This window comes from Microtus oregoni, unplaced genomic scaffold, assembly GCF_018167655.1.
Source record: "Microtus oregoni isolate MIOR12 unplaced genomic scaffold, Mior012 000028F_ref0000031, whole genome shotgun sequence".
Classification (NCBI taxonomy): domain Eukaryota; kingdom Metazoa; phylum Chordata; class Mammalia; order Rodentia; family Cricetidae; genus Microtus; species Microtus oregoni.
Window position 1 is genome coordinate 18464674 of NW_024543087.1, and position 21611 is coordinate 18486284.

Here is a 21611-nt window from a genome sequence, read left to right on the forward strand (position 1 = left end):
TTTTTGAGACAGGGTTTCTCTGTGTATCTTGGCTATCGTGGATCTCACACTGTAGGCCAGGCTGTGCTTTGAACTAATGGAGATCTGCGTGTTTCTGCCTCCCAAGTGATGGGATTAAAGGTGTGAGCCACCACACCCAACGATTCTTCTCTCTCTCTTTCTCTCTCTCTCTCGGACTTTATCCTTTTTCTTTTCTCTCTCAAGCCTACATATATTTTAAAACACACTGTAAAGAGTTTATGGGTTTTCTTTGATCTGAATCTGCCTTTATTGGATGTCTCGTCTTGGCAAAGTTTGGTAGTCACTTTCTTTTGTGTCCTGCTTATCCAATTTGGACAGCATACTGTCAGCATATTGAGGCAAGGACAGTTTCTTTGCCCACATGGCTAGCTTTTGCCATAAAGAAAATAAACACCATACAGTTTCTTTGATGTCCATCATCTTTTTTTTCTTGCTGTAGATTGTTGCTGCCAGAAGCAGATGTCTCACTGTAATGAAAATCCTTAATTATTAAATATATTAAATGCCATATTCTGTACATCTTTGAAGTATTTGGAGACCATCTCAAAATATGTCCATGTGCTAACTTGAAAACATACCTAACATGACTGTAATTTTACAATTACAGATGACTATTATATTGTTATATATTATACATGACTATTAATTTGTACTTTTAATTATACATTATACCTTTTAATGAGTTTCATTGACATAATTCTTTAAACAAGAATAGAAATATACATACAATACAAGAAAATTAACTTTAAAATTGTATCAGTAAACCAAAATCCATACCAATGTAAAATATTTAAGATTAATAGTTTTTTGATTAAAGTAAATTCAGTAATCTACCCCTTTCTCCCATCATTTGTATATCATATCCCCCTTTCTTATTTTTGAAAGACATTCACTGTGACCAGTAATAATTTGTAACTGCCCCCTTAAATAAAAACAAACATTTATAGCCAATATTTTGAGAATGTGTGCTTAGTTTTCTAGGCTATTTTCTGCTGATTGGTGGGTGCTGGTGATCTTTGAGGGGCCCTGAGAAAATCAGGATAATTGTTAAGCCTTGGCTAGAATATTCTGTGAGGTTGGTTCATCTCAGCCAGTAGCCTTGAAGCTGTTTTAGACGTAGAACTCAGAGGAAATTACATCAGAGGTGCACTGACACGTTGGATCATCTAGGCCATCTGTTCCCATCAGAAATTTTTTAGGGTGTCTTCTTAATCAAATCGGATTTTTTTTTTCACCACAAATGAATCCAGAGCTTCTCATTTCCTGTGGAAACTTAAACATAATCTCTTCTCCAAAGTATCATATCTTTTGACTTAATATTTTCAATTATATAGGCTGGTTTAATCTAGCAACATTTGTAATCTAGTGTGTTTTAGTAGCTATTGTTCCTTCCTCAACAGTCAGAAAAATTAAAATACAACAGAATAACAAACAATATCCAGACTCTCTGTATTTTTCATTTTTGCATGTCATATTTGTGTGTGTATGTTTGTGTGTGTGTGTAATATATACATTACTACTCTGTTCCCTTAAGGACTTTACTATTTTAAAACTTTTTCTTTTAAATCTATGACTGTTTCTACCCTTTTTCCTCTGTCTCCTAAGCCTGCATACATTTATAAGTACTCTGTTCAGAGACATTTTTGTTTGAATCTGCCCTTACTGTGAATCTCTAACCCTGTTTGTTTTTATGAGCAAAAACTCAAAATCTGCCATGCAGTGCACAGCTGTGCTCTCAAGCCTGCATGCAGTGGCTAGGAGGAGCCTTTTTTATTGCAACCTATGAGAGACTGCAGGAGTCCTCCATGTTTCAGATCAAGCCTGCTGTGGCCAAGGGACACAGTTCTGTACTGCGACCGCCAATGAGAGACATGAATTATGAAGTTACTCTTAGCTCTGTTTTTGTGTGTTTAGAACCCTTTTTTAAACTTTGTTATGTCTTATGTGGAAATTCTGGCCCTGTTGAAGCACCATATGTAAATGGAGCTGGAGCTTTTCTTTTGTCCAGACTGCCCAGTCCCAAATAATCACATAGAAGCTTACATTAATTACAGAATGCTTGGTCTATTGCTCAGGCTTATTACTAATTAGCTCTTAGAACTTAAATTAACCTATTTCTGTTACTCCATTTTTTGCCACGTGGTTTTGTGGCTTTACCTGTTCTCTAGCGGGTAAAATAATGGGTCACATTTCTCTTGATTCTGCCTTTCTTTTTCCCTACATCTTCGTTTGGGGTTCCCGCCTAGTCTTATTATTATCAACCAATGAGAGCAACACATAGTCACAGCAAAAGAAGGATTATTCTGCAGCACCTGTGCTTGTGTATGGACTACAGGGTAGTAGTTTCTCTTCAGAGTCTATCTTTTTATATTAGACAATAATTTTAATTATTTCTTTAAACTTTATTATTTTTATTATGATAGTTGTTTTACCTAGACTCTAGCTACTTGGGATACTTGGCTTGTTTAAATTTTTATATGGCCGTGTACTGTGCTTTCAGAGCAGTCTGTCAGTTCCAGGGTGAGTCCTTCACTGCCCCTAAGACTGTTAGACTGTTTGCCTGGAAACCAGGTTTCAGCTATTACCTGATCCTGGGTCTGTGTGAGAGGCTAGATGTGGTAATAGTGGGTTTGAGGTTTTTTGTTTTGTTTTGTTTTTTTGCAAGCTGTAGTGTACTGTTATATAAATTTAATTTAAGCTCAGTTATGTAGAGATGTTGTCCATGGTTTTCTTGTCTTTTTATAATGTATTATTGAGCAGGCAAAAATATCTTTTTAGGTTAATTAGTACCCTAAATAGAATTTCTGTTCTTCTAATATTAAATTGTGTTTTAGATTTATTATAAGCATTTGTATTACCAACAGCATGACTAGAAAATGGCATGAATATAGCTCAGGCTGTTGTTTGGCTGCCATTAAGCCTTACTACTATACTGTGTGTGTTATTAACCCTTAGGTTACTGGAGTTGGCTATAATCAGTTTGGTGAAGTCATTGTTGATGGCGATGTTGTTCATGGATTCTATAACCCAGCTGTTAGCAGAATTGTTGAGGTAAAAATATATTCAAGAAGTTAACTTAGTTCATAATGACTTCAGCCAGAGTGATGGATTTATAGTCCATATGCATTTCTTTTAGGCGGGCTGTGTGTGCAATGATGCTGTAATTAGGAACAACACTCTGATGGGAAAGCCAACTGAAGGAGCCTTAATTGCTCTTGCAATGAAGGTATGTGTTTAGTGTCCTTGGCATGTGGGATATTATCCTGTTAGCAGAATGTGAGGCCTTTCAGATTCATCATACTGTGTTTTTAAATGTCCAGTAAGACTCATTTTTCCATTATTTTTAACTGGTATTGGGGATCAGTTCAATATAGAGACTAGAACAGTTTCAGTATAACTTATTCCTCACTGCAAGGTACAAACTAATGGCCAGTGTTGGATGTGTTTTTAGTAGTGAGATATTAAAAATGTGTGTAGTTGCTGTTCAATACTTGTACGTGAGTGAATAAGTGATGTTATTCTGAAATACTTTTGTACCTTTACATTAGTAAAAGGTAGAAGTCAATTTTTTCCCTTCCAAGGTTTGCTTCCTTTTCCATTTCTCAGAATGTATGTTGTTGAAATCTGTGTTTGGGAGGAGGTATTGCTCCTGTATTCCATTCAGATTGAGCCTGCATCCTATATTTACATTTCTTTCAGCAAGAAACCTGGTATTTACATGACTAGAGTAGCCTTTCCCACTTTTAAGAACAGTTTGAGAAAACACCGAAATTTGAATGAAACAGTATCTTTCTATGTGAGATTACTGGGAATGAGAACTATTATACTGTTGCAAGTTATTTTAGGTTTTCATTCAGAAGATCATCACTAGATTTACTTAGTCATTCATTTGTTCGTTTTAATATATATAATAGAGATCAAATCCAGGGCCTTCTATGTGCTGGGTAAGCACTCCAACTCTGCCCACTAGTTTTAAAATATGTATGTTTTCTCTTTTGAAACCTATATTTCTCTATCATTTGGCCTTACAACTAAAAGTAATGTATAGCTTTTGGAAGATTAATAAAATATGACGGAAGTGTCGGCTGTTTCCCATGTTTCTGTTTAACAAGCTACGAGCTTCTTTTTAGAGGCATTAATACTGACATTCCAGGAACAAATAACAGGCAGGGCAAGATAGTTAAACCTAAAGTACCGAACAGCCATATCTATCTGTCTGTCTGTCTCCATACATACCTATCTACCTACCTAGCTACCTCTACCTATCTTGAACAGTGAAAGTTCAGAGCTGGAGGCTTGACTTTAAAGGACAGAAAGGGTTTAGTGAGGATAGCTAGAAGGAGCTAAAATGAAAGCATGAGGGAGGGAAGAAATCGGCATGGAGTGAATAGGTCACGGCCAGTCAGCTAAGATGGAAGGAATGAATGGTGTTCGAATAAAGAGGGAAATTGTTAAATAGGCTGTATTTTGGTGGTTATGTGAATACCAAGAGAACTCTGATCATATTTCTAAAGAAAACAGAAGTTAATAACATCAACTTTTGACTAGTTCTAAAATACAGTTAGATATTTGGAATAAGAGGCAAAGGTTTCAAAAGGGATTAATGAGAACAAATGCATGACATTAGTAGTTACTAGTTACAGTGGTATTGTTGTGTAACAAAACTTCGTAGAGATATAACACACAATTTGCACATGCATGCGCGTGCGTACATGCACACACAGTACATGTATTCATCCCAGATAGGGAAGCCACAACAGACCAAACTGTAGATACTACCAAAGTCCAACTTAGTGAACCAATGAGTTTTATTGGGGTTGCTCACGGAAATATGGGTGAGGAGTTACTTATAGGAACAGAAATGACTCAAAGACTGGTACATCATCGGAGGATAGTTCACAATAGCTAGGAACTTGGAGTATGCTGCACAGCCTGTAGGCATCTGAACAGTCTGGGTCCTTTCCAAGCCACTCTGATCTGAACCTCTTCCTATTCCAGGCACAGAGTCTGGCTTGTTTGAGAGTAGTTCTCAGCAATCTTCATTATTTAGTCTAGTGTATCTGGTCAGTTTCAGGACTCAAAGCAATTTTGATTTGTTTACCTTCCTGCTTAAGGACTCAATGTTTCAATCTGGAGGAAAGTATTACAAAACCGTGACCTAAAGGATTAGAATGAAGATGATAGCAACAGGCAAGAAAGATCCCCATTGCTAATAAGTGACGTTAAATAAGAAACTTTTCTTGATTGGCAAAGTTCATCTTCAGTATTAGGCACTTTTGTTTGTATCTTGTTTTCTTTCATATTTTGATCTGGTAGAGAGATTAATATATGAAGGCTTGGTATACATATAGCCTAGTATTCTATCTATACATGCAGGATTTCATGTTGTAATTGTATGCTCTCTTTAGAAAATGCAGTCCATATAAATAAAACTGGAAGAGTAACCAGTTATCAACTCACCATGTCATAGGTTCTTTACATTGCGTGTTAAAGGGAAAAACAGTACATGTTGATTAGAATTAATTTTATTTTTATTTTGTTCTTATAGATGGGTCTTGATGGACTGCAACAGGATTATATCAGAAAAACTGAATACCCTTTTAGTTCTGAGCAGAAATGGATGGCTGTTAAGTGTGTACACCGAACACAGCAGGTATCGCTCTCTTTAAAATAAATATTTATACACAACTCTAGCATTTGGGAGGCTGAGACAGGATTGCTACAAGTTTGAGGTCAGTTACACAGTGCGTTCCAGACAAGCCTGGGATATAGGGTGAGGCTTTCAAAATAATAAAATAATAACAGCACATCTGTTTCAGCTTAGGTGACATTTTTTGGGGAAGGGGTCTACATTAATTTTAGTGAATTACGGCATCAATAAATCCTCTGGCTTAAGAGCAGTGGTTCTCAATCTCTGAGTCACGGTCTTTGCTGGGGTTGAACAACCCTTTTATAGGGGTTGCTTAAGACCATCGGAAAAACACAGATACTTATGTTATGATTCATAATAGTAGAAAAATTACAGTTATGAATCAGCAGCAAAAATACTTTTATGATTGGCATCAACACAGCATGAGGAATTGTACTAAAGGGTCACAACATTAGGAAACTTGAGAACCACTGCCTTAAAGCATAGTAATCAGCAGTGTTCTTAAGTCTTCTTTACTGTGACAGTCTTCTTTATAAAATTTCTATATTGAAATATTTAGTGTTGTTTGTAAGCCACCTGCTTAAGTGTTTTTTAGCCCGGTCTTAGGTATGGAGGACTTTGACATCCAGGTCTCTTGATCTGATTTTCTTCTCATTGATAGTTCACTATAGGTCTCTGCTGTTTTTGTGTTGGTGGACTGCTCTTCACTAAAGGAATGTCTTATCCTTATAATAGATAACACCACTAATTGTGTGATTCTTGTCATTTTCCAACCTAAAGACTTGCTGCAAGATGAAAGCAACCAATGGATTCAACATACAAAACCTAAACACACAAATGAGACTCAGTAGATGGAGAGGGGACGTCAGCCTGCCATAGATTGGACAAACTTACTAATTTCAAAACAATTAGAATGGCTCAACTAGTTTGTTTTTAGAAGTGTCTTTTGAATATGACAATAAGAATATATTTTCTCAATCTCTGGAATAAAAAGATAAAAATCCATAAGTACTTTTAAAGGCAAGTACTAAGACAAATATTGGGAGGGAAGGTTGAGGTCTAAAAGAGGAACCAGTAGGAACCTTTCTTCCCCAAATGCCTTTTCTGCCTCTTTAGACCTTCAGTATTCCTTTATCCTTGTGGAATATAGAAGATATGAGGAATACAGGGGGTGGTGTGCTAGCAAGCTTAACACTGAAAGCTGAGCAAGGGAAGTCATTATGAAGGACAAATTCCTAGGCTCCAATTGCACTCTCTGAGTATGTGCAGCCAGGCCCTGCCCCACACTTGTTCCCTCAGAATAGTGGAGAGTTCTGGAAAAGCTCCCTGTTCTTTTCAATAACAAGGACAAAAGCTTCCCTACTCTTGGGCTTCCCCTGCCCCCTGCGGCAAGGTCTGCCAGCTGACCAGTGTTAACAGTGCCCAGGTAGCTGCTAGTTTTTTAGTGTGAGTGTAAATTGATAGGTGAATTTTCTTTCTGGTAACCAGAGAAATATTTAGTATAAAGATGCAGATTGAACAGCAGGCTAAGGTTCAGAGAAGCAAAGGTAGTGCACATGCTGAAGGAGATTCCTAAAGATCATGAAAAATGACAGAAAAATGCTTAAGTAGAAGCTCTATTTAAGTAAGGACTCTGAGAAAGTAGAGTGGACAGAGAGGAGTAGCTGTAGAGATGATAAGAAGGAGGAGATTAAATTTTGGGGTTGAGACCACATGTAATAATGGGAATAGCATAGAGGACATGAAATACGATTGTGCCAGGCTTGCTGCTCACACTTTGAATCCCGGCACTCAGGAGGCAGAGCGAGATGGATCTGTAAGTTTGAGGCCAGCCTGGTCTGTGCATATCAAGTTCTGGGACAGCCAAAGGCTACATAGAGAAACCTCTCTTGAAAAAAGACATAGCCAAACAAAACAAAAAAAGAAGAAGAAAGAAATGAAATTTTACCAGATAATGCTTGAAATATTTTCAAAACAGAAAGATTTTGGGTTTTATAGTGAAAATTCTCCCCTGCTGCACTAAACTATGTTAAATGGAGGATAGAGTAAGGAGATAAATACAAGGTCTATAATCAAGAAGGGATGCTCCCTTATGTTGAAGAGTTATGAGATACTTGGAGAAAGCATTTGTAAAGCTTCCAGAGATGTTTTCAATAGGAGGCAATGCCATGTGAAGAGGAAAGGTGAGAGGTGTTAGGGCTAATCTGGCTCCTTGGTGCTTTGTGCTACAACACTGGGCACTGGGATTAAAGGTGTGTGCCACCACTGCCTCGTAGACGTGTGTAAAATTGTTAACAGAGGAGTCGCAATGTAAGTGTATTAAATATTCAGAGGTAAAAAACAAAGAAGACAGCTGAAAGAATTGTAAATTAGTTTGCCTTGTTGGAGAAGTGCCTAAAATGAAACAGGCAGGTAGAGACTACAGGTTTCAGTAGAAGGTCCTAGGGATTCTTTTGTATTTGTTTTTCCCATTTGGGGATTAAATTTAGGGCCTTGTATATACTAGTCTAAATTTTACTTCTATTATGATAAACGGAAGAAATCTGTCATTATTAGCATTACAGAAGCATCATAGGTAGATTGCCATAGATAGAGATATGTAAACAGTCATTTGTAAAGAATCTGAAACATAACCCCCAGACTGATACTAGATCTCCTTCATTTCCCTGCTGCATGGTGAAGAACAATTTCCCAAATCTCACTGTACGCAAATTGTGGTGTAGTAAAACATTGCTTATAGTGTAAGGTGCAAGGTATGGCACCACAGAAATATTTATTTGTTTATTTATGTATTTATTTTAGAATATGCTCCCACATGCATTAATGATCTTCAGAGTTTAAATGCCACTCAAAGAATTAATGTTCGAATGACTTACTTTGCGAAGGATTATGAGAGATTGAGGTCTCTTTTTGGATTCATGTAGGATATATATACAATGTGAATATAAACTTTGTATGTTGTTCCTTATAGGACAGACCAGAGATTTGTTTTATGAAGGGTGCTTATGAACAGGTGATTAAGTATTGTACTACATATAACAACAAAGGGCAGACTTTGGCACTTAACCAGCAGCAGAGAGATCTGTATCAACAAGAGAAGGCACGAATGGGCTCTGCGGGACTCAGAGGTAAGGCTGTTTCAGCATACTCACTGTTCTGGGGAAAAAAGGGCCTTCTTTTAATTGCAGTTGAATTCCCACTTCACTTCTGAGCAGTCCAGTTCTATTTCAAGTCTCAGAACCATTGAAATTGCTGAGATGTCATGTTCTTATAATTGGGGAACTGGCCCTCAGATATGGAAAGTCAAGAATATAGCAAAGTATGAACTCTTGAGTTTCTGTGGCTCTGCAGTGTTCTTTGATTAGGATTGAGATTTTACTTTCAAGAAGTTTATCTTCTATGGATTTCTGTTACTTTTATTTAGAGTGTGTGTGTGTGTGTGTGTGTGTGTGTGTGTGTGTGTGAGTGTGAGGGGCAGGAGACGGCACAATAGATAACACATAAAAATCTGTTTTATACTTACTGTGTGAGTTCAGGAATGAAACTCAGGTTGGTAGGGTCTATAGCAAGTGCCTTTATCTGTTGGGCCATTTCGCTGAAGAATTGTTGATGTTTTTGTGTATGGTTTGTGCTGCACTTCACAATGTAGACTTGAATTATTAGAGGAAAACATTTGTTTCATAGAGTTTTAGGAAATACTGTGATCTTTGTCTCTTAGGCCTTTTTTCATCTTCCCCCTCTTTTTTGTTACTGTAATGGAAGAATAAAATACTAAATATTAATGTGTATACATTAAAATATTAATTGATACATGTGGTTATACAGTATCTTAACAAGGTAGTTTCTTAGAAATGCTTGTGGTCATAAACTTTGAAATTCTAACATATTTTAGTTGGAATTTTTTATTGGTGATTATGACCTGACAAGAAGCAACTTAAGTGAGGAAGACTTTATTTTGATGCATAGATGCAGGTTACTGTCCATCATGGTGGGGATCCGTGGTGGTAGTAATGGCTTAAGGTAGCAAGGTTGCTACTTTATATCATGAGGCAGTGGGGGGAGGGCAGGATAATGAGCTATAAAACTAAGATCTGTCCTGAAGAGACCCACTTTCTCCATATTCTGAAGGTTCCACAACCTTACAAAACATTACCATCTGGGGACCAAATGTTGTAACTCTGAGGGTATGGGAAATATATTCAAACCATGATAGCTGTTTTGTATCAGAGGGCTTCTGTATAAACACTGTTTGTCTACTGTTGATCTAAAGAATAGTTTAAGTCGGTCTTTTGTGCTAAAGAGTGCTCAAATGTAGGGTAACAATTCCTGGGCTACTATCACCCTCCTAGTGTGCAGAAATAATCTCCTTTCTCAGGATTTGGGAGCATGTAAACTGATAATCTTCATGTCCTTGTATTGACTTCTGCCTCTATCCTAACATCAGAGGTTGCCAGGAATCGCTTCCCCTTCAGAGTGAAAAAACCTTTGTGGGTTTTGTCTGCCACTCAAACAGAAGTGGTTTGCCTTCAACTTTGATTTTTTAGTCCTCCATAGTTTTTGCTTGAGTAGGAATAAGTTCTCCTTTGTCCCTTTTGGGACTTCGCAGGCTCCTTCTGAGACACTTAGGTTTAGTGTACCTTTGTGGATGCTTGTTAGTAAGTGTTTGGTCTAATAATCTCCCTGATGGAGGAATAACCTTTAATTTATAAGGATAGTGATCAAAAGACCCAGAATTCTGAGAGTAAACTGAGCGCTATTTGGGAAATGAGCCTGACTTTGTTATATCTTGTTGCCCAACGATGACAGAAAGCTAAACATAAGGATATGATAGTTGAGCTCTTAGAGACCTAAATTATGAGCAAGAAATGTTTGTTAATGTTTGGAGGCAGTGGAAACTGACTTTATTGGTATTAATGGTGTTAATACCACTTTATAGATGAAATTTTCTTTCTAGTGTTCAGCGTGTATGAAATTGTGTATATACAGGCGGTGTATATTTAATAAAGCTTTCTCAGATGAAGATATGTTAAAAGCTTCCTTCAAAGGAGTCTGTTTGTTTAAATTTGACTTGATAACCTCTCTTTGCCCCTAAATAATGAATGTATTTTCTATAGAGGTTGTAGTTTCTTTGGAGAATAGCTCCATATGGTTGTTAGGAAAGAATGTTATAATTCTTTTTCATTTGTCTTATATGCTTAGTAGTTCTTTGGTTTTATCCCTTTTAAAATCTATGGTTTATCCCTTTTAATTTCTTTTTTTTAATATTTATTTATTTATTATGTATACAATATTCTGTCTGTGTGTATGCCTGAAGGCCAGAAGAGGGCTCCAGACCTCTTTACAGATGTTTGTGAGCCACCATGTGGTTGCTGGGAATTGAACTCAGGACCTTTGGAAGAGCAGGCAATGCTCTTAACCACTGAGCCATCTCTCCAGCACCCCCCTTTTAATTTCTAAATAGCTTAAAAGCAACCCTGTATCCAGAACTATTGAACCATAATGTGATAAATTTGAATTGTAAATAATAGGCAGTAACTTCAGATGACATTATAGCCGTATGTGATTATTATCAGCTAAGTTTAATGCTTTCACAGCCAATGCTTTCTGGTTTTGTATTTTATTATTTCCTAAGTTCTTGCCCTGGCTTCTGGTCCGGAACTGGGACAGCTGACCTTCCTTGGCCTGGTAGGAATCATCGATCCTCCTAGAACTGGTGTGAAAGAAGCGGTCACAACACTTATTGCCTCAGGGGTCTCCATCAAAATGATCACTGGAGATTCACAGGAGACTGCAATTGCAATCGGTATAACTGAGCTGCTGCATTTTGGTTTTCATAAAATACTGCAGTGTATAGTTTTATGAACGTTAGCTAGGAAATATGTTTATATAATATTATAATTATATAATAATTTAGTTGTTTTTGCTCAGATTTAAGAAAGATTACAGGTACATAGGATTTGAATTTAAAAAGAATATTAAAAACATATGACTAGCTCATGAAATCATTTGTGTATTTATTCACGGAAAAGTAGCTGACTTTTAACTTTATAATCCACTTGCTGATAGGTATAAAACACTAGTTTAGGGATGTGAACGGAAAGTTGAGTTGAGGTTTTTCTTTTTAATTTCAGTGAAACTTTCAAAGCAGACTGGAGCATAAATACTAAGAGGATAGCTTTGTGTACTTCTTCTTTTTCTCATCAGAGATGGACTTGTATGGTTTGAACGTTAGGTGCAATGTAAGGTGGAAGAAGCGGAAGTGCAGAGTCTTGGCCTTGGTGCCCGTAAAGCATACATTCAGCATTTGCCAAGTCTGTCCATTCTGACTTTATTAATTTGTGATAGGTCTGGACTAAAGTGTCAAAGGATCACGAGAGTCATGATACTGGGAGGATCGTTTTTCAGCATGTATTTTCATTTCTGTGCAGCTACATGATTGCATGCAGCTAAATCTGCCACCAGTTTTCCTGGCTTCAGTTACTTTGCTTATAGTACATTCTGATTGTCATTGAAATTGAGCTGCTGAGCAGAAACTGATTAGTATAGTTTTAATTTTTAGGTTTTGCTCACGTAGAGACAATTCTTTATTCTTAAATTTAAGTAAAAATAAAATACACGGCAGTAATTTCAGACTCACTATAAATTTCAGATAGTTTTGTCTTACCAGTTGTTTGTCTTACGATTCCTTGATACACTTTTTATCTTTAATAAGTAAATAAAAAATGTCTAATAAGCATAATTTTACTAACTTTTCAAGCAAAGAAATTTAATTATACTTTTTTGTTACCTTTTACTTTAGCTAGTCGTCTGGGATTGTATTCTAAAACTTCCCAGTCAGTGTCTGGAGAAGAAGTAGATACCATGGAAGTCCAGCAGCTTTCACAGATAGTACCAAAGGTGAGCCTGCACGAGGAAATACTGAAGCCCTTATTCAACCTCAGATATTGCTACTGTCTCGGGGAAACTGCTCACTTACAAATGAGACATGCCTACCAAATTTGCTGGTCCAGATTCTGAAATGAAATTTCCTTGAAATAAACCATATTATTATTTATGATGAGATCATTATGAAAATGTTATAAAATTATTAACTCTGATAAAAACTGAATTTTCTCTGAGGAGAGTACTGTGGTAATCTAGGACTTATATGTGTGAGGTAGAAGATGGAGAGATACTGCTACTTATACTTTAGTTCTGTTTTTATTTTAGCTTGAGTTTTTACTTTTTTAAAAATGAGGTATTGTTGGCAGACAGTAAACCACACCTCTTCTGGTTTATAGTTCTGAGTTTGGACTGATTCGTGGTATCTCACAAAGTCTTTCCCAATTAGGATATAGAGCAGTTTCCTCCCACCTCTCAATGCTTTCATGACCTCTTATAGTCATCTGCCCCTTGGCCTAGAGCTTGGCAGCAGTGATTCACTTTCTGTTCCTATAGTGTCATCTTTTATTGAATTCTACAAGAATAAGACCATGTAGTATGAAGCTTTTGAATGCCTTGGAGATGTCACTTGGCTGTGTTGCTGTGTGTCTTAGTGTACGTTACTCCTTTTTCTTTCCCCCACTTAAATTGCTGAGCAATGTTTGACTGAAGGGGTGGACTGTATCGTTTTAGCTCAATGACAGTTGGATTGGTTTAGTATTTGCTGTCAGTGAATAAAGCTGTGTGTGTCAGTTTCTTTGTGAAAGTTGTGTAAATGCTTGAATGATCATACGGCTTCCTAAGGACTTCACTCAGGTTGGGCGACAGGACAGCATCCATTTGAAGCTTAGTGTAGCATGTGGGTATGCTCCCATCTTTAGTCCCATTGCCTGGTGAGTGCTCATCTCATGGGGTATAGGAAGACTTTATTGTGGTGTTCCTTTGCATTCTCTCAAAAACTTCTCATGTTAAATATTTTTTAACATATTATGGCATTTACACCTTCTGAATATTTTTACAAATTATGTTTTTTTCTTATTTAGTTCAGAGTTTTGTTTTTGGTTTGGTTTTTTAAGTGTATTTATAGCCCTTTTCAGCCTTTTTTTTTTCTAGTGTGGCTACAGAGAACTATTTAACTTGATAAAGTCTAGCTTATTAATCTTTACTTTCATGGATCATGCTTATTCTTTTTTAGGAGACCAATCTAAACTATAGTTACAGAGTATTTTCTCTTAGAAGTTTTATAGTTTGGGTTTTTTTCTTTTTTTTTTTTCTTTTACTTTGTCCAGTGATCATTTCGAGTTAAATTTTATGTATATTACAGTGGTCACATTTGATTTTATTATGCATGGTATTCGTTTGTTCCAGCACCTTCTGTTGAAAAGGCTGGTTGTTTGGCATTGAAATGCTTTTTAATCTTTGATTCTAATGCTTTTTGTAGGAATTTATAGGAAATAAAAAATAGTGCTGTTTTGTATAACATAGTAACTTCTATAAGCCAGTTTCCCTTAAATGAAATTAATTTTATTATCCAAGTCTGCTTTGGGGAAGTCTTATAGAATCTGGTTATCACATATACAAGACACATAGGAAGTTGGCCTCATGAGATTTGGGCAGCATTATTTTTCCATGTTGTTAATATTTGAGTGTATGTATTTATATGTCCTTCAGAATAAGTACTTACCTGGCATTTATTTGGTTAGCAGTTTTAGCTGTCTGTTGCCATTAATAATAAAACGTGCTACTTAAAAGCTGCCTTTTGAGAATATGGAATTTTCTTAAATTATCTCAGTATCTTCACTTACGGCTTTTTATAGACTTATGGCATTATGTATTTAGATGCATATATATTGTATATATCTTTATAATACTTTTTCCTGATTAGAAAAAGTCAATAATAGTATATAATTATTGTAAAAGAATTGAACAGTAAGGTCAATTCAAACTATTTATAATCAAGACACTTAGAAGTTATGTGCCCACATATCATTAGCATAATAAGTTAACCTACTGTGACTTTTCAAATACACATTTAACAGAAACATAGAGCCGGGTGGTGGTGGCGCACGCCCTTAGTCCCAGCACTTGGAAGGCAGAGGCAGGCGGATCTCTGTGAGTTCGAGGCCAGCCTGGTCTATGAAAGCTAGCCCTAGGACAGGCTCCAAAGCTACAGAGAAACCCTGTCCCGAAAAACAAAAACAAAACAAAACAAAAAAACAGAAACATATATTGGACTTCATATATTCACAAGCTTAATATTCATTTTATGTAATTTCAGCATTTCTGAAATCACAAATTAATACTAGAAAATATGCCTTTAATGGCTCTCCTATATTTTGTGTGGCTGCTTACTGTGCATGAATCTCTGAACACTTGATATATGTATTTATAAAGTCATTTTCTTAGTGAAGTTTTAGTCTATATATTTTTACTGTGAATAATGTTTTAATGATAATAGTAGCAACCAGGAGTGCATATATTATACATATCTTATTTACTCTACAATCACCTTCTAAAGGTTGGATCACTTAAAAATTTTCAAGTAATTAGTAGATTTTTGTTAGCTCAAGTTTTGATTTTCAAAAAAACTTAGGAAATAACACTTAGTCCAACTCTACTATTTCTAGGGGTTTTGACAAATGAGTATTTACTTTGTCAACCATTAGTTTTATGTAGAACTGTCCTGTTGCTTTAAGAAATCCTTGGTAGTTTACTTGTTCCTCATACTTTCAAAAGTGTCATGGGGTTGATTATGTCATAAGTCACCTTTTCATGCTGGCTTTTTAGACTAACCTGTATACATTTGTTATTTCACCAAGCCCTGGATTGAGAACTTGCTTACTATGATTCTTTTGTTTAGAGATGGGGTTTCTCTGTGTAACTGTGTTCCAGGCTGTCCTGGAACTAGCTCTGTAGGCCAGGTTGGCCTCAAACCCACAGATCTACCTGCCTCTGCCTCCTGAGTGCTAGGATTAAGGATGTGTACCACCCACCTGGCATCTGATTCTTCCTTAATATATATGATGGTGACGTTTCATTTTGAAGGGCATCTTGGCTACTTCCATTTTGGGCAGTTATAAAGTCTGGCTGATGTTTTAGAGCCAGTGAGAGGGGATACCACTGATACTGGAGCCCATGTCTGCTACTCCGAAATGTTCACCATCTGTTTCTTTGTAGTTCTGAACATTACTGTACTGGCAGCATCTAGATGCACTTTCTTTTGTAGACCAAATTCCTGAATCTAAAGTGATTTGACCAAAGTTCAGTGCACTGAGAGACCTCTTAAAACTTACTGCTGAACTGTCTTCTGAAGAGATTTCAATTTATATTTTCACAGTCTGTACTTTATGCAATGGTGTTGTGATGGAGGAAGGTCATTGGTTAAAAAAGTAAAGAAACTGCTTGGCTGGCCCTCATAGGTTAGAACACAGGTGGGTGGAGAAAACAGAACAGAATGCTGGGAGGAAGTGAGGAAGAGGAAGTGAGCTCAGACTCCACAGCTCTCTCTCGGGAGCAGACGCCTCAGAGAGAGACGCCATGCTCCCTGCTCCTGGGCAGACACACGCGATGAAGCTCCGACCCAGGATGGACATAGGCTAGAATCTTCCCGGTAAGCGCACCTAGCTGTGCTACATAGAATATTAGAAATGGGCTAGTCCAGGTGCGAGAGTTAGCCTAGAAGAGGCTAGATAGAAATGGGCCAAGCAGTGATTAAAAGAATACAGTGTCCATATAATTATTTCGGTGCATAAGCTAGCCAGGCGGCCGGGGTGCTGGGAATGCAGCCCCGCTGCTCCTATTACTACAGTGTTGAGTTCCTAGACTTCCAGTTGTACTTTCTCCATCTTCTAGTAAACTGATTGGGGATGTGGTTGCCAGCAATGTCACTGTTTTGTTCAGCCAAAATTAGTTTAATCAAGCTCTACCCATTCGTGAATGTTATTTCCCTATCTTCTAGAGCAGCACAAACATTTTCTTTGTTTGAGATTAAAGGGAGAAAGTGTTTACTTATTTGGATAGGAGCTTCTGTGTGCCTATTACCTTATAGTTTATTTATGAATGAACATATCCTTCATTGGCCTCTCCTTGGGTATGGGCTAGAGTGTACATTACTAAGTGGTTGTAAAATATAAAGTTAATTAACCATTTTCCCACTAGACCTTTGTGCAGCCTTCTTTCTAGAGCTGCCAGCCTTGTGTTTGCCTCGTCTTGTTCCCCTTCTGTTTTTTTGATAAAACATTTTGGAAACAAGCCTAAAAGGTATTTAGAGAAGCAAATTCCGAAATGTATCATTAGCCTGGACAGATGACATCATCTTTCTTTTCCAAATAGACAGAGTGTTAATGATGGCAGATACACTGGCACTATTCTAAAGAGACTTGAATCAAATAAGCTTTGAAGTCAGTTTATTGAATCGGTTAAATGTATTCAACTTAAAAGAGGAATTGTATAATACCATGGAACTTAATGTGTTTTAAGTGAGTCTGTTCTCCAAGTACTAATGATTTTTTTAGTGAGCAGGGCTGTTTTTCCTCCCCCTTTGCCCCCACCCTTCATCTTGTGTTCATGAAAACCTCTGACAACTGGCAGGTTTTATTTCATCTGCTTTTGTTTTCAGTTAACTTGCAGAGCCTGTTTTCTTAGTGTGTAGATAAAAGTGTTCTAAATTACTAGCCTACTAGTTTTCCCACATCTTAACATCATGTAATTGTTTGTCATTTCCGTATTTTATTTTTGTGATTCTGGGGAATATATTCCAACCTTTTAACTTCTATATGTGGAATTATTCACTTACCTAGAACCAATTAGAAAGCAATATGGAAGCTGATTTGTGCCTGCTTTGTGAAGTATTCCTGAAAGTTCTTAGCATTTTCCATTTGTGATTTATTTTAGATTCTGTCCCGTTGTCCATAGATAGAACTGAGTGTCCTTGTTCATTCTGTTTTCTGTTTTTGATATTAGTACTTGTTTTTGTTTACTCTGTTAACAAATCCTCACACTCATGGTTTCATTTTCTGTAGTTCACCTACAGTTTATCCAGTACATCAGTAGGAAGTCTCCTAGATTTGAGGACTGTGACAGGTTGTTCTAATCTTTCAATCTCTTTTTTCATCAACCTCTTTTTTAATGTTTTCCTATTTTCTCCCTGACTTCCTTTCCCCATCTCACCCTGTCAGTTTATGCCATTCTAAAGAACTGTGAATGCTGACCACAAGTTCAGTTCCCAGAGCAGTGCTAAGAAGAAGAATGAAATGCCCTTGAAGAGTCCTCCTGAAAATGTGGAGGCCTTTTGTGGATTTTTATTTGGTGTTTTTCCCAACCCCAGTATTTCCCTGTATTCTTTTCTTTTATAATGCAGCTTTCCACTGTCTGTTCTCCTCTCTCCTCATTTCTACTTCCAAACCACAGTGGTTATGTTTTGTTCTTTAGTCACTGCTGCTCCCTTTTGCTAGACTGAGAAACAAATAACAAAATTCAAAGGATTATTTATGATTTGCAATATGGATGCTTACAGTTAGTGAGAAGTATGAACTGATGTGACACTCATAACTGGTTTTATGAAGGAGGATGCCATGAAGCTCCCCTTTCTCACTTCCCTACTGGGACTGTGTGAGAGAGGTATAAGGGCTGGCAATGTTACCAAAACAAGGTGAAAGTTAAGGGTACAAGACTCACTGTTCTGGCTGGCATTTGGCATGGTGATAGGATTACACAGAAGAGTTATGAAGAAATAATTGTGATCATTAAGTAGCTTTGAATTACAGTTGAAGAGAGGCTTATGCATTATTCCAGATCAAGAGGGGGCGCCTACATCACACTGTGAAAATAGCCCCTCAGACATTGGGAAGCAGCCATTCTTCTCTGAGACACACCAAAGAGAAAAGCAGTTCCTGTTGTACACTAGTGTTGTGAGGACACACATGTTTAGATTATGTGTTTCTTATGATGAATATACCCTTTTCTTTGGTAAAGATTGAATCCCTGCACAAGGTAGGTATCTTGGCACATAAATGGCATTAACTAATTTCAGCCTTTGTGCCAAACTAAATTGTTAAAAATGTTTCTTAGAAACACTGGCACTTGTTAGCATCAGAGATTTTTAGTGTATCTGTGTTTTAACAGGTCGCAGTATTTTACAGAGCAAGCCCAAGACACAAGATGAAAATTATTAAGGTGGGTGTCTGAAAACTAAATTATTTTGAATTCTCTTTACAAAATGATGCTACTTTGTCTTTTGTTCGTGAGTATGGCAAAGTTTTAGGGTATTATGAGACAAAACAGGTATAATTCTTTAAGAGTTATACCTTAAAATAGATGATTGGCATATAAAGACATAGAAGAAAGCTATAAAGCATTTTCCAGTACAGCCTCTTTAAACAGAGTGTAGAAGTGTAATATGGCAGGGATGCATAGCCGAATCATCCCAGCGTGAATAGTGATAGACACTGTGTCAGTGTAAGAAAGATGTTTTATAAGAGTGAGCAGTATCAAGAAAGCTTATTATTTCCATCAGTTCACTAACCAAGCTATGTTTTCAATAGATAGCATGCTCCACAAATTAGTGATTAGTGTGTTGAACACCAATACCACTTGCATGTCACCAGGCATTAGCAATGTTTTAGCACCACCTGCTGTATGTATGCATCATTTCCTGGAATATTTTTATGTTCTGTTTAATTGTATAAATCAACTGGAATTTTATCCAACAGATAAGCCGATTTAATTGTTACATATAGTAGCCAGACATTGTATAGTTGAGAACTTCTGAGTTTTGAGGTTGTTGATATCTTAGGATGGGTTATTTGTAGGTAGGACTGATAGGGCTCTCCTGAGTATTCTAGAATGTTTAGTATCATCCTTAGCTCCTATCCAGTAGATGCCAGTGCCATCCTACAACTTAAGATAATCAAAATGCCACCAAACGTTGTTAGATGGTCTCTGGATAATGAAAATACCCCTAATTACGAACCATTATATAGTTGACTGTCACACTTCAGATATACATTTCTCTTGCTTGGGAATGCTATTAACAGTATTTTCTAAGATTTATTTTATAAAGACTTTGATGTATTTAAGTTGACCAAAAAAGTGGTTATGTATTTTTTTCTATTCTTAATTATGTGAAAAGTGATTGATAATATTTCCTTATCCTATTATATAATTTCAAAAAATCAGAACAGTTCTCTCTGCTCTTCTTTTCTGGCCCTCTTAGTCTCTCCAGAAGAATGGGTCAGTTGTAGCCATGACAGGAGATGGAGTAAATGATGCCGTTGCTCTGAAGGCTGCAGACATTGGAGTTGCCATGGGCCAGACTGGCACAGATGTTTGCAAAGAGGCTGCAGACATGATCTTGGTGGATGATGACTTTCAAACAATAATGTGAGACATTGGTTTTCCTTGCCTACATGCATCTTACCTTCAGATAATTCAGTTTGAAAAGAATTAGCAGGATTGGGCAAACTAAAACATGATTTTGTTTTGGAGAATCTTGTTTTATGTAGTTCAAGAGAAAATTATTTGTGTCAGTGGAACACACATAATAAATGAGAAGACTGTTCATTTAAGGAGTATTTACTGAGTGACAGCCACATGCCATGTTTTTCTGGGCATAGAATGATGGCACAACAGTGACCCTTCTTGCAGAGTCTTTATTTTAGTTAGGTTGAGTTTATGGGAGACATATATGCAGCATTAAAAGTTAAGTTCACATTCATGAATATTTTTATATATTAGTGAGTGTTCTTATTGCCCTTCGTTTTCATGAGACAGCACCTTATCCCCGAATGCCTTTGGTAGTCCATGTTTTCAGTTGATTGAGACTCCAGATTAATGCTAGTGGGGGAGATCGTGTGAATCCCACTGTCCATAACTCCCCACAGTGATGAATTCTAGTGAGTCCCGCCAGGCTTTATCATCCAAATATGGCCTAAAGGGGTTCACTTTGAAGCACAGGACTCTGCATATGCCAACTTTTTGCAAGAAGAGTGATGTTTTCGTCCCCCATTTATCTAAAAATCTTGGAGAATGCAGTTGTTTTAAGAATTCACCTTTCCCTATACTCAACCAAGTGAATCCGAGAATTCCTAAGTAAATTTTTGTATACCATATCTTTAAATTCTTCATAGTTAGATAGAAACAATAAATAAATTTCATAATTATTATATAACTCACTGCCATTTAATTTTTCACATGTTTTAATTTAACCTCCTAAGAAAAGTGAGCTATGAAGGATATAGAATGTCATTGTTTTATTACCAGAAATATATAGAAATCTCTCTTGTGTGGAGAGAGATAATACATGTTTTTTTTTTAAGATTTATTTTTAATTACATGTATGATTGTACATAATGGTGCAGGTGTCTCTGGAGACCAGAGGTGGTATTCCTCCACAAACTGGAGTTACGGATGGTTGTGAGCCACTTGACATGGTCCTGGAAGTAGAACCCAGGTCCTCTGCAGGAGCAGCATGCCCCTCTCAATGCTCAGCCATCGCCATCTTTCTAGCCAACCTTTTTTCTTTTTTCTTTTTTTTTAAGAGTAAGAGTTTGGGCCAGGCTGTGGTGGTAATATACACCTCTAATTCAGCATTGGGGAGGCACAGACAAGTATATCTCTGTAAGTTCTAGGCCAGCCTGATCTACAGAGTGAGTTCCAAGACAGCCAGGGCTACACAGAGAAACTCTTATCTTGAAAAACAAAACAAACCCATCTTTCCTACTCTTACCTAATAATAAATTTTTTAAAACATGCTAATTATTATTTATTTGGAAACTTAGTTTTAAAATGTTTTCATATGGGTATATTTTATGTGTTAGTTTCTTATTTCATTATTTTTAAATTTCAGGTCTGCAATTGAAGAGGGTAAAGGCATTTATAATAACATTAAGAATTTTGTTAGATTTCAACTGAGCACGTAAGTTTGCAAGAACTTTTGCCAATGGGTCTTCTAGAGAAATTATTTGAGAAGTAAAACTTGAGCAGAATGTCTAGAAACTTCCTACTTATATTCTTTTTTTTA

General features: G+C 36.7%; 1 protein-coding gene across 4 annotated transcripts in view; it reads left to right on the forward strand.

The window, feature by feature from the left end:
- Atp2c1 (ATPase secretory pathway Ca2+ transporting 1) overlaps positions 1-21611 on the forward strand; it is a 115813-nt gene that overhangs the window by 83477 nt on the left and 10725 nt on the right. For all 4 annotated transcript variants that reach the window (XM_041677404.1, XM_041677405.1, XM_041677408.1 and 1 more), the window contains 9 exons: positions 2977-3072; positions 3158-3247; positions 5570-5674; positions 8643-8799; positions 11304-11474; positions 12471-12568; positions 18716-18766; positions 19806-19972; positions 21438-21506. In XM_041677404.1, coding sequence (XP_041533338.1) covers positions 2977-3072; positions 3158-3247; positions 5570-5674; positions 8643-8799; positions 11304-11474; positions 12471-12568; positions 18716-18766; positions 19806-19972; positions 21438-21506 — 1004 coding nt within the window. The remainder of the gene's footprint in view (positions 1-2976; positions 3073-3157; positions 3248-5569; positions 5675-8642; positions 8800-11303; positions 11475-12470; positions 12569-18715; positions 18767-19805; positions 19973-21437; positions 21507-21611) is intronic.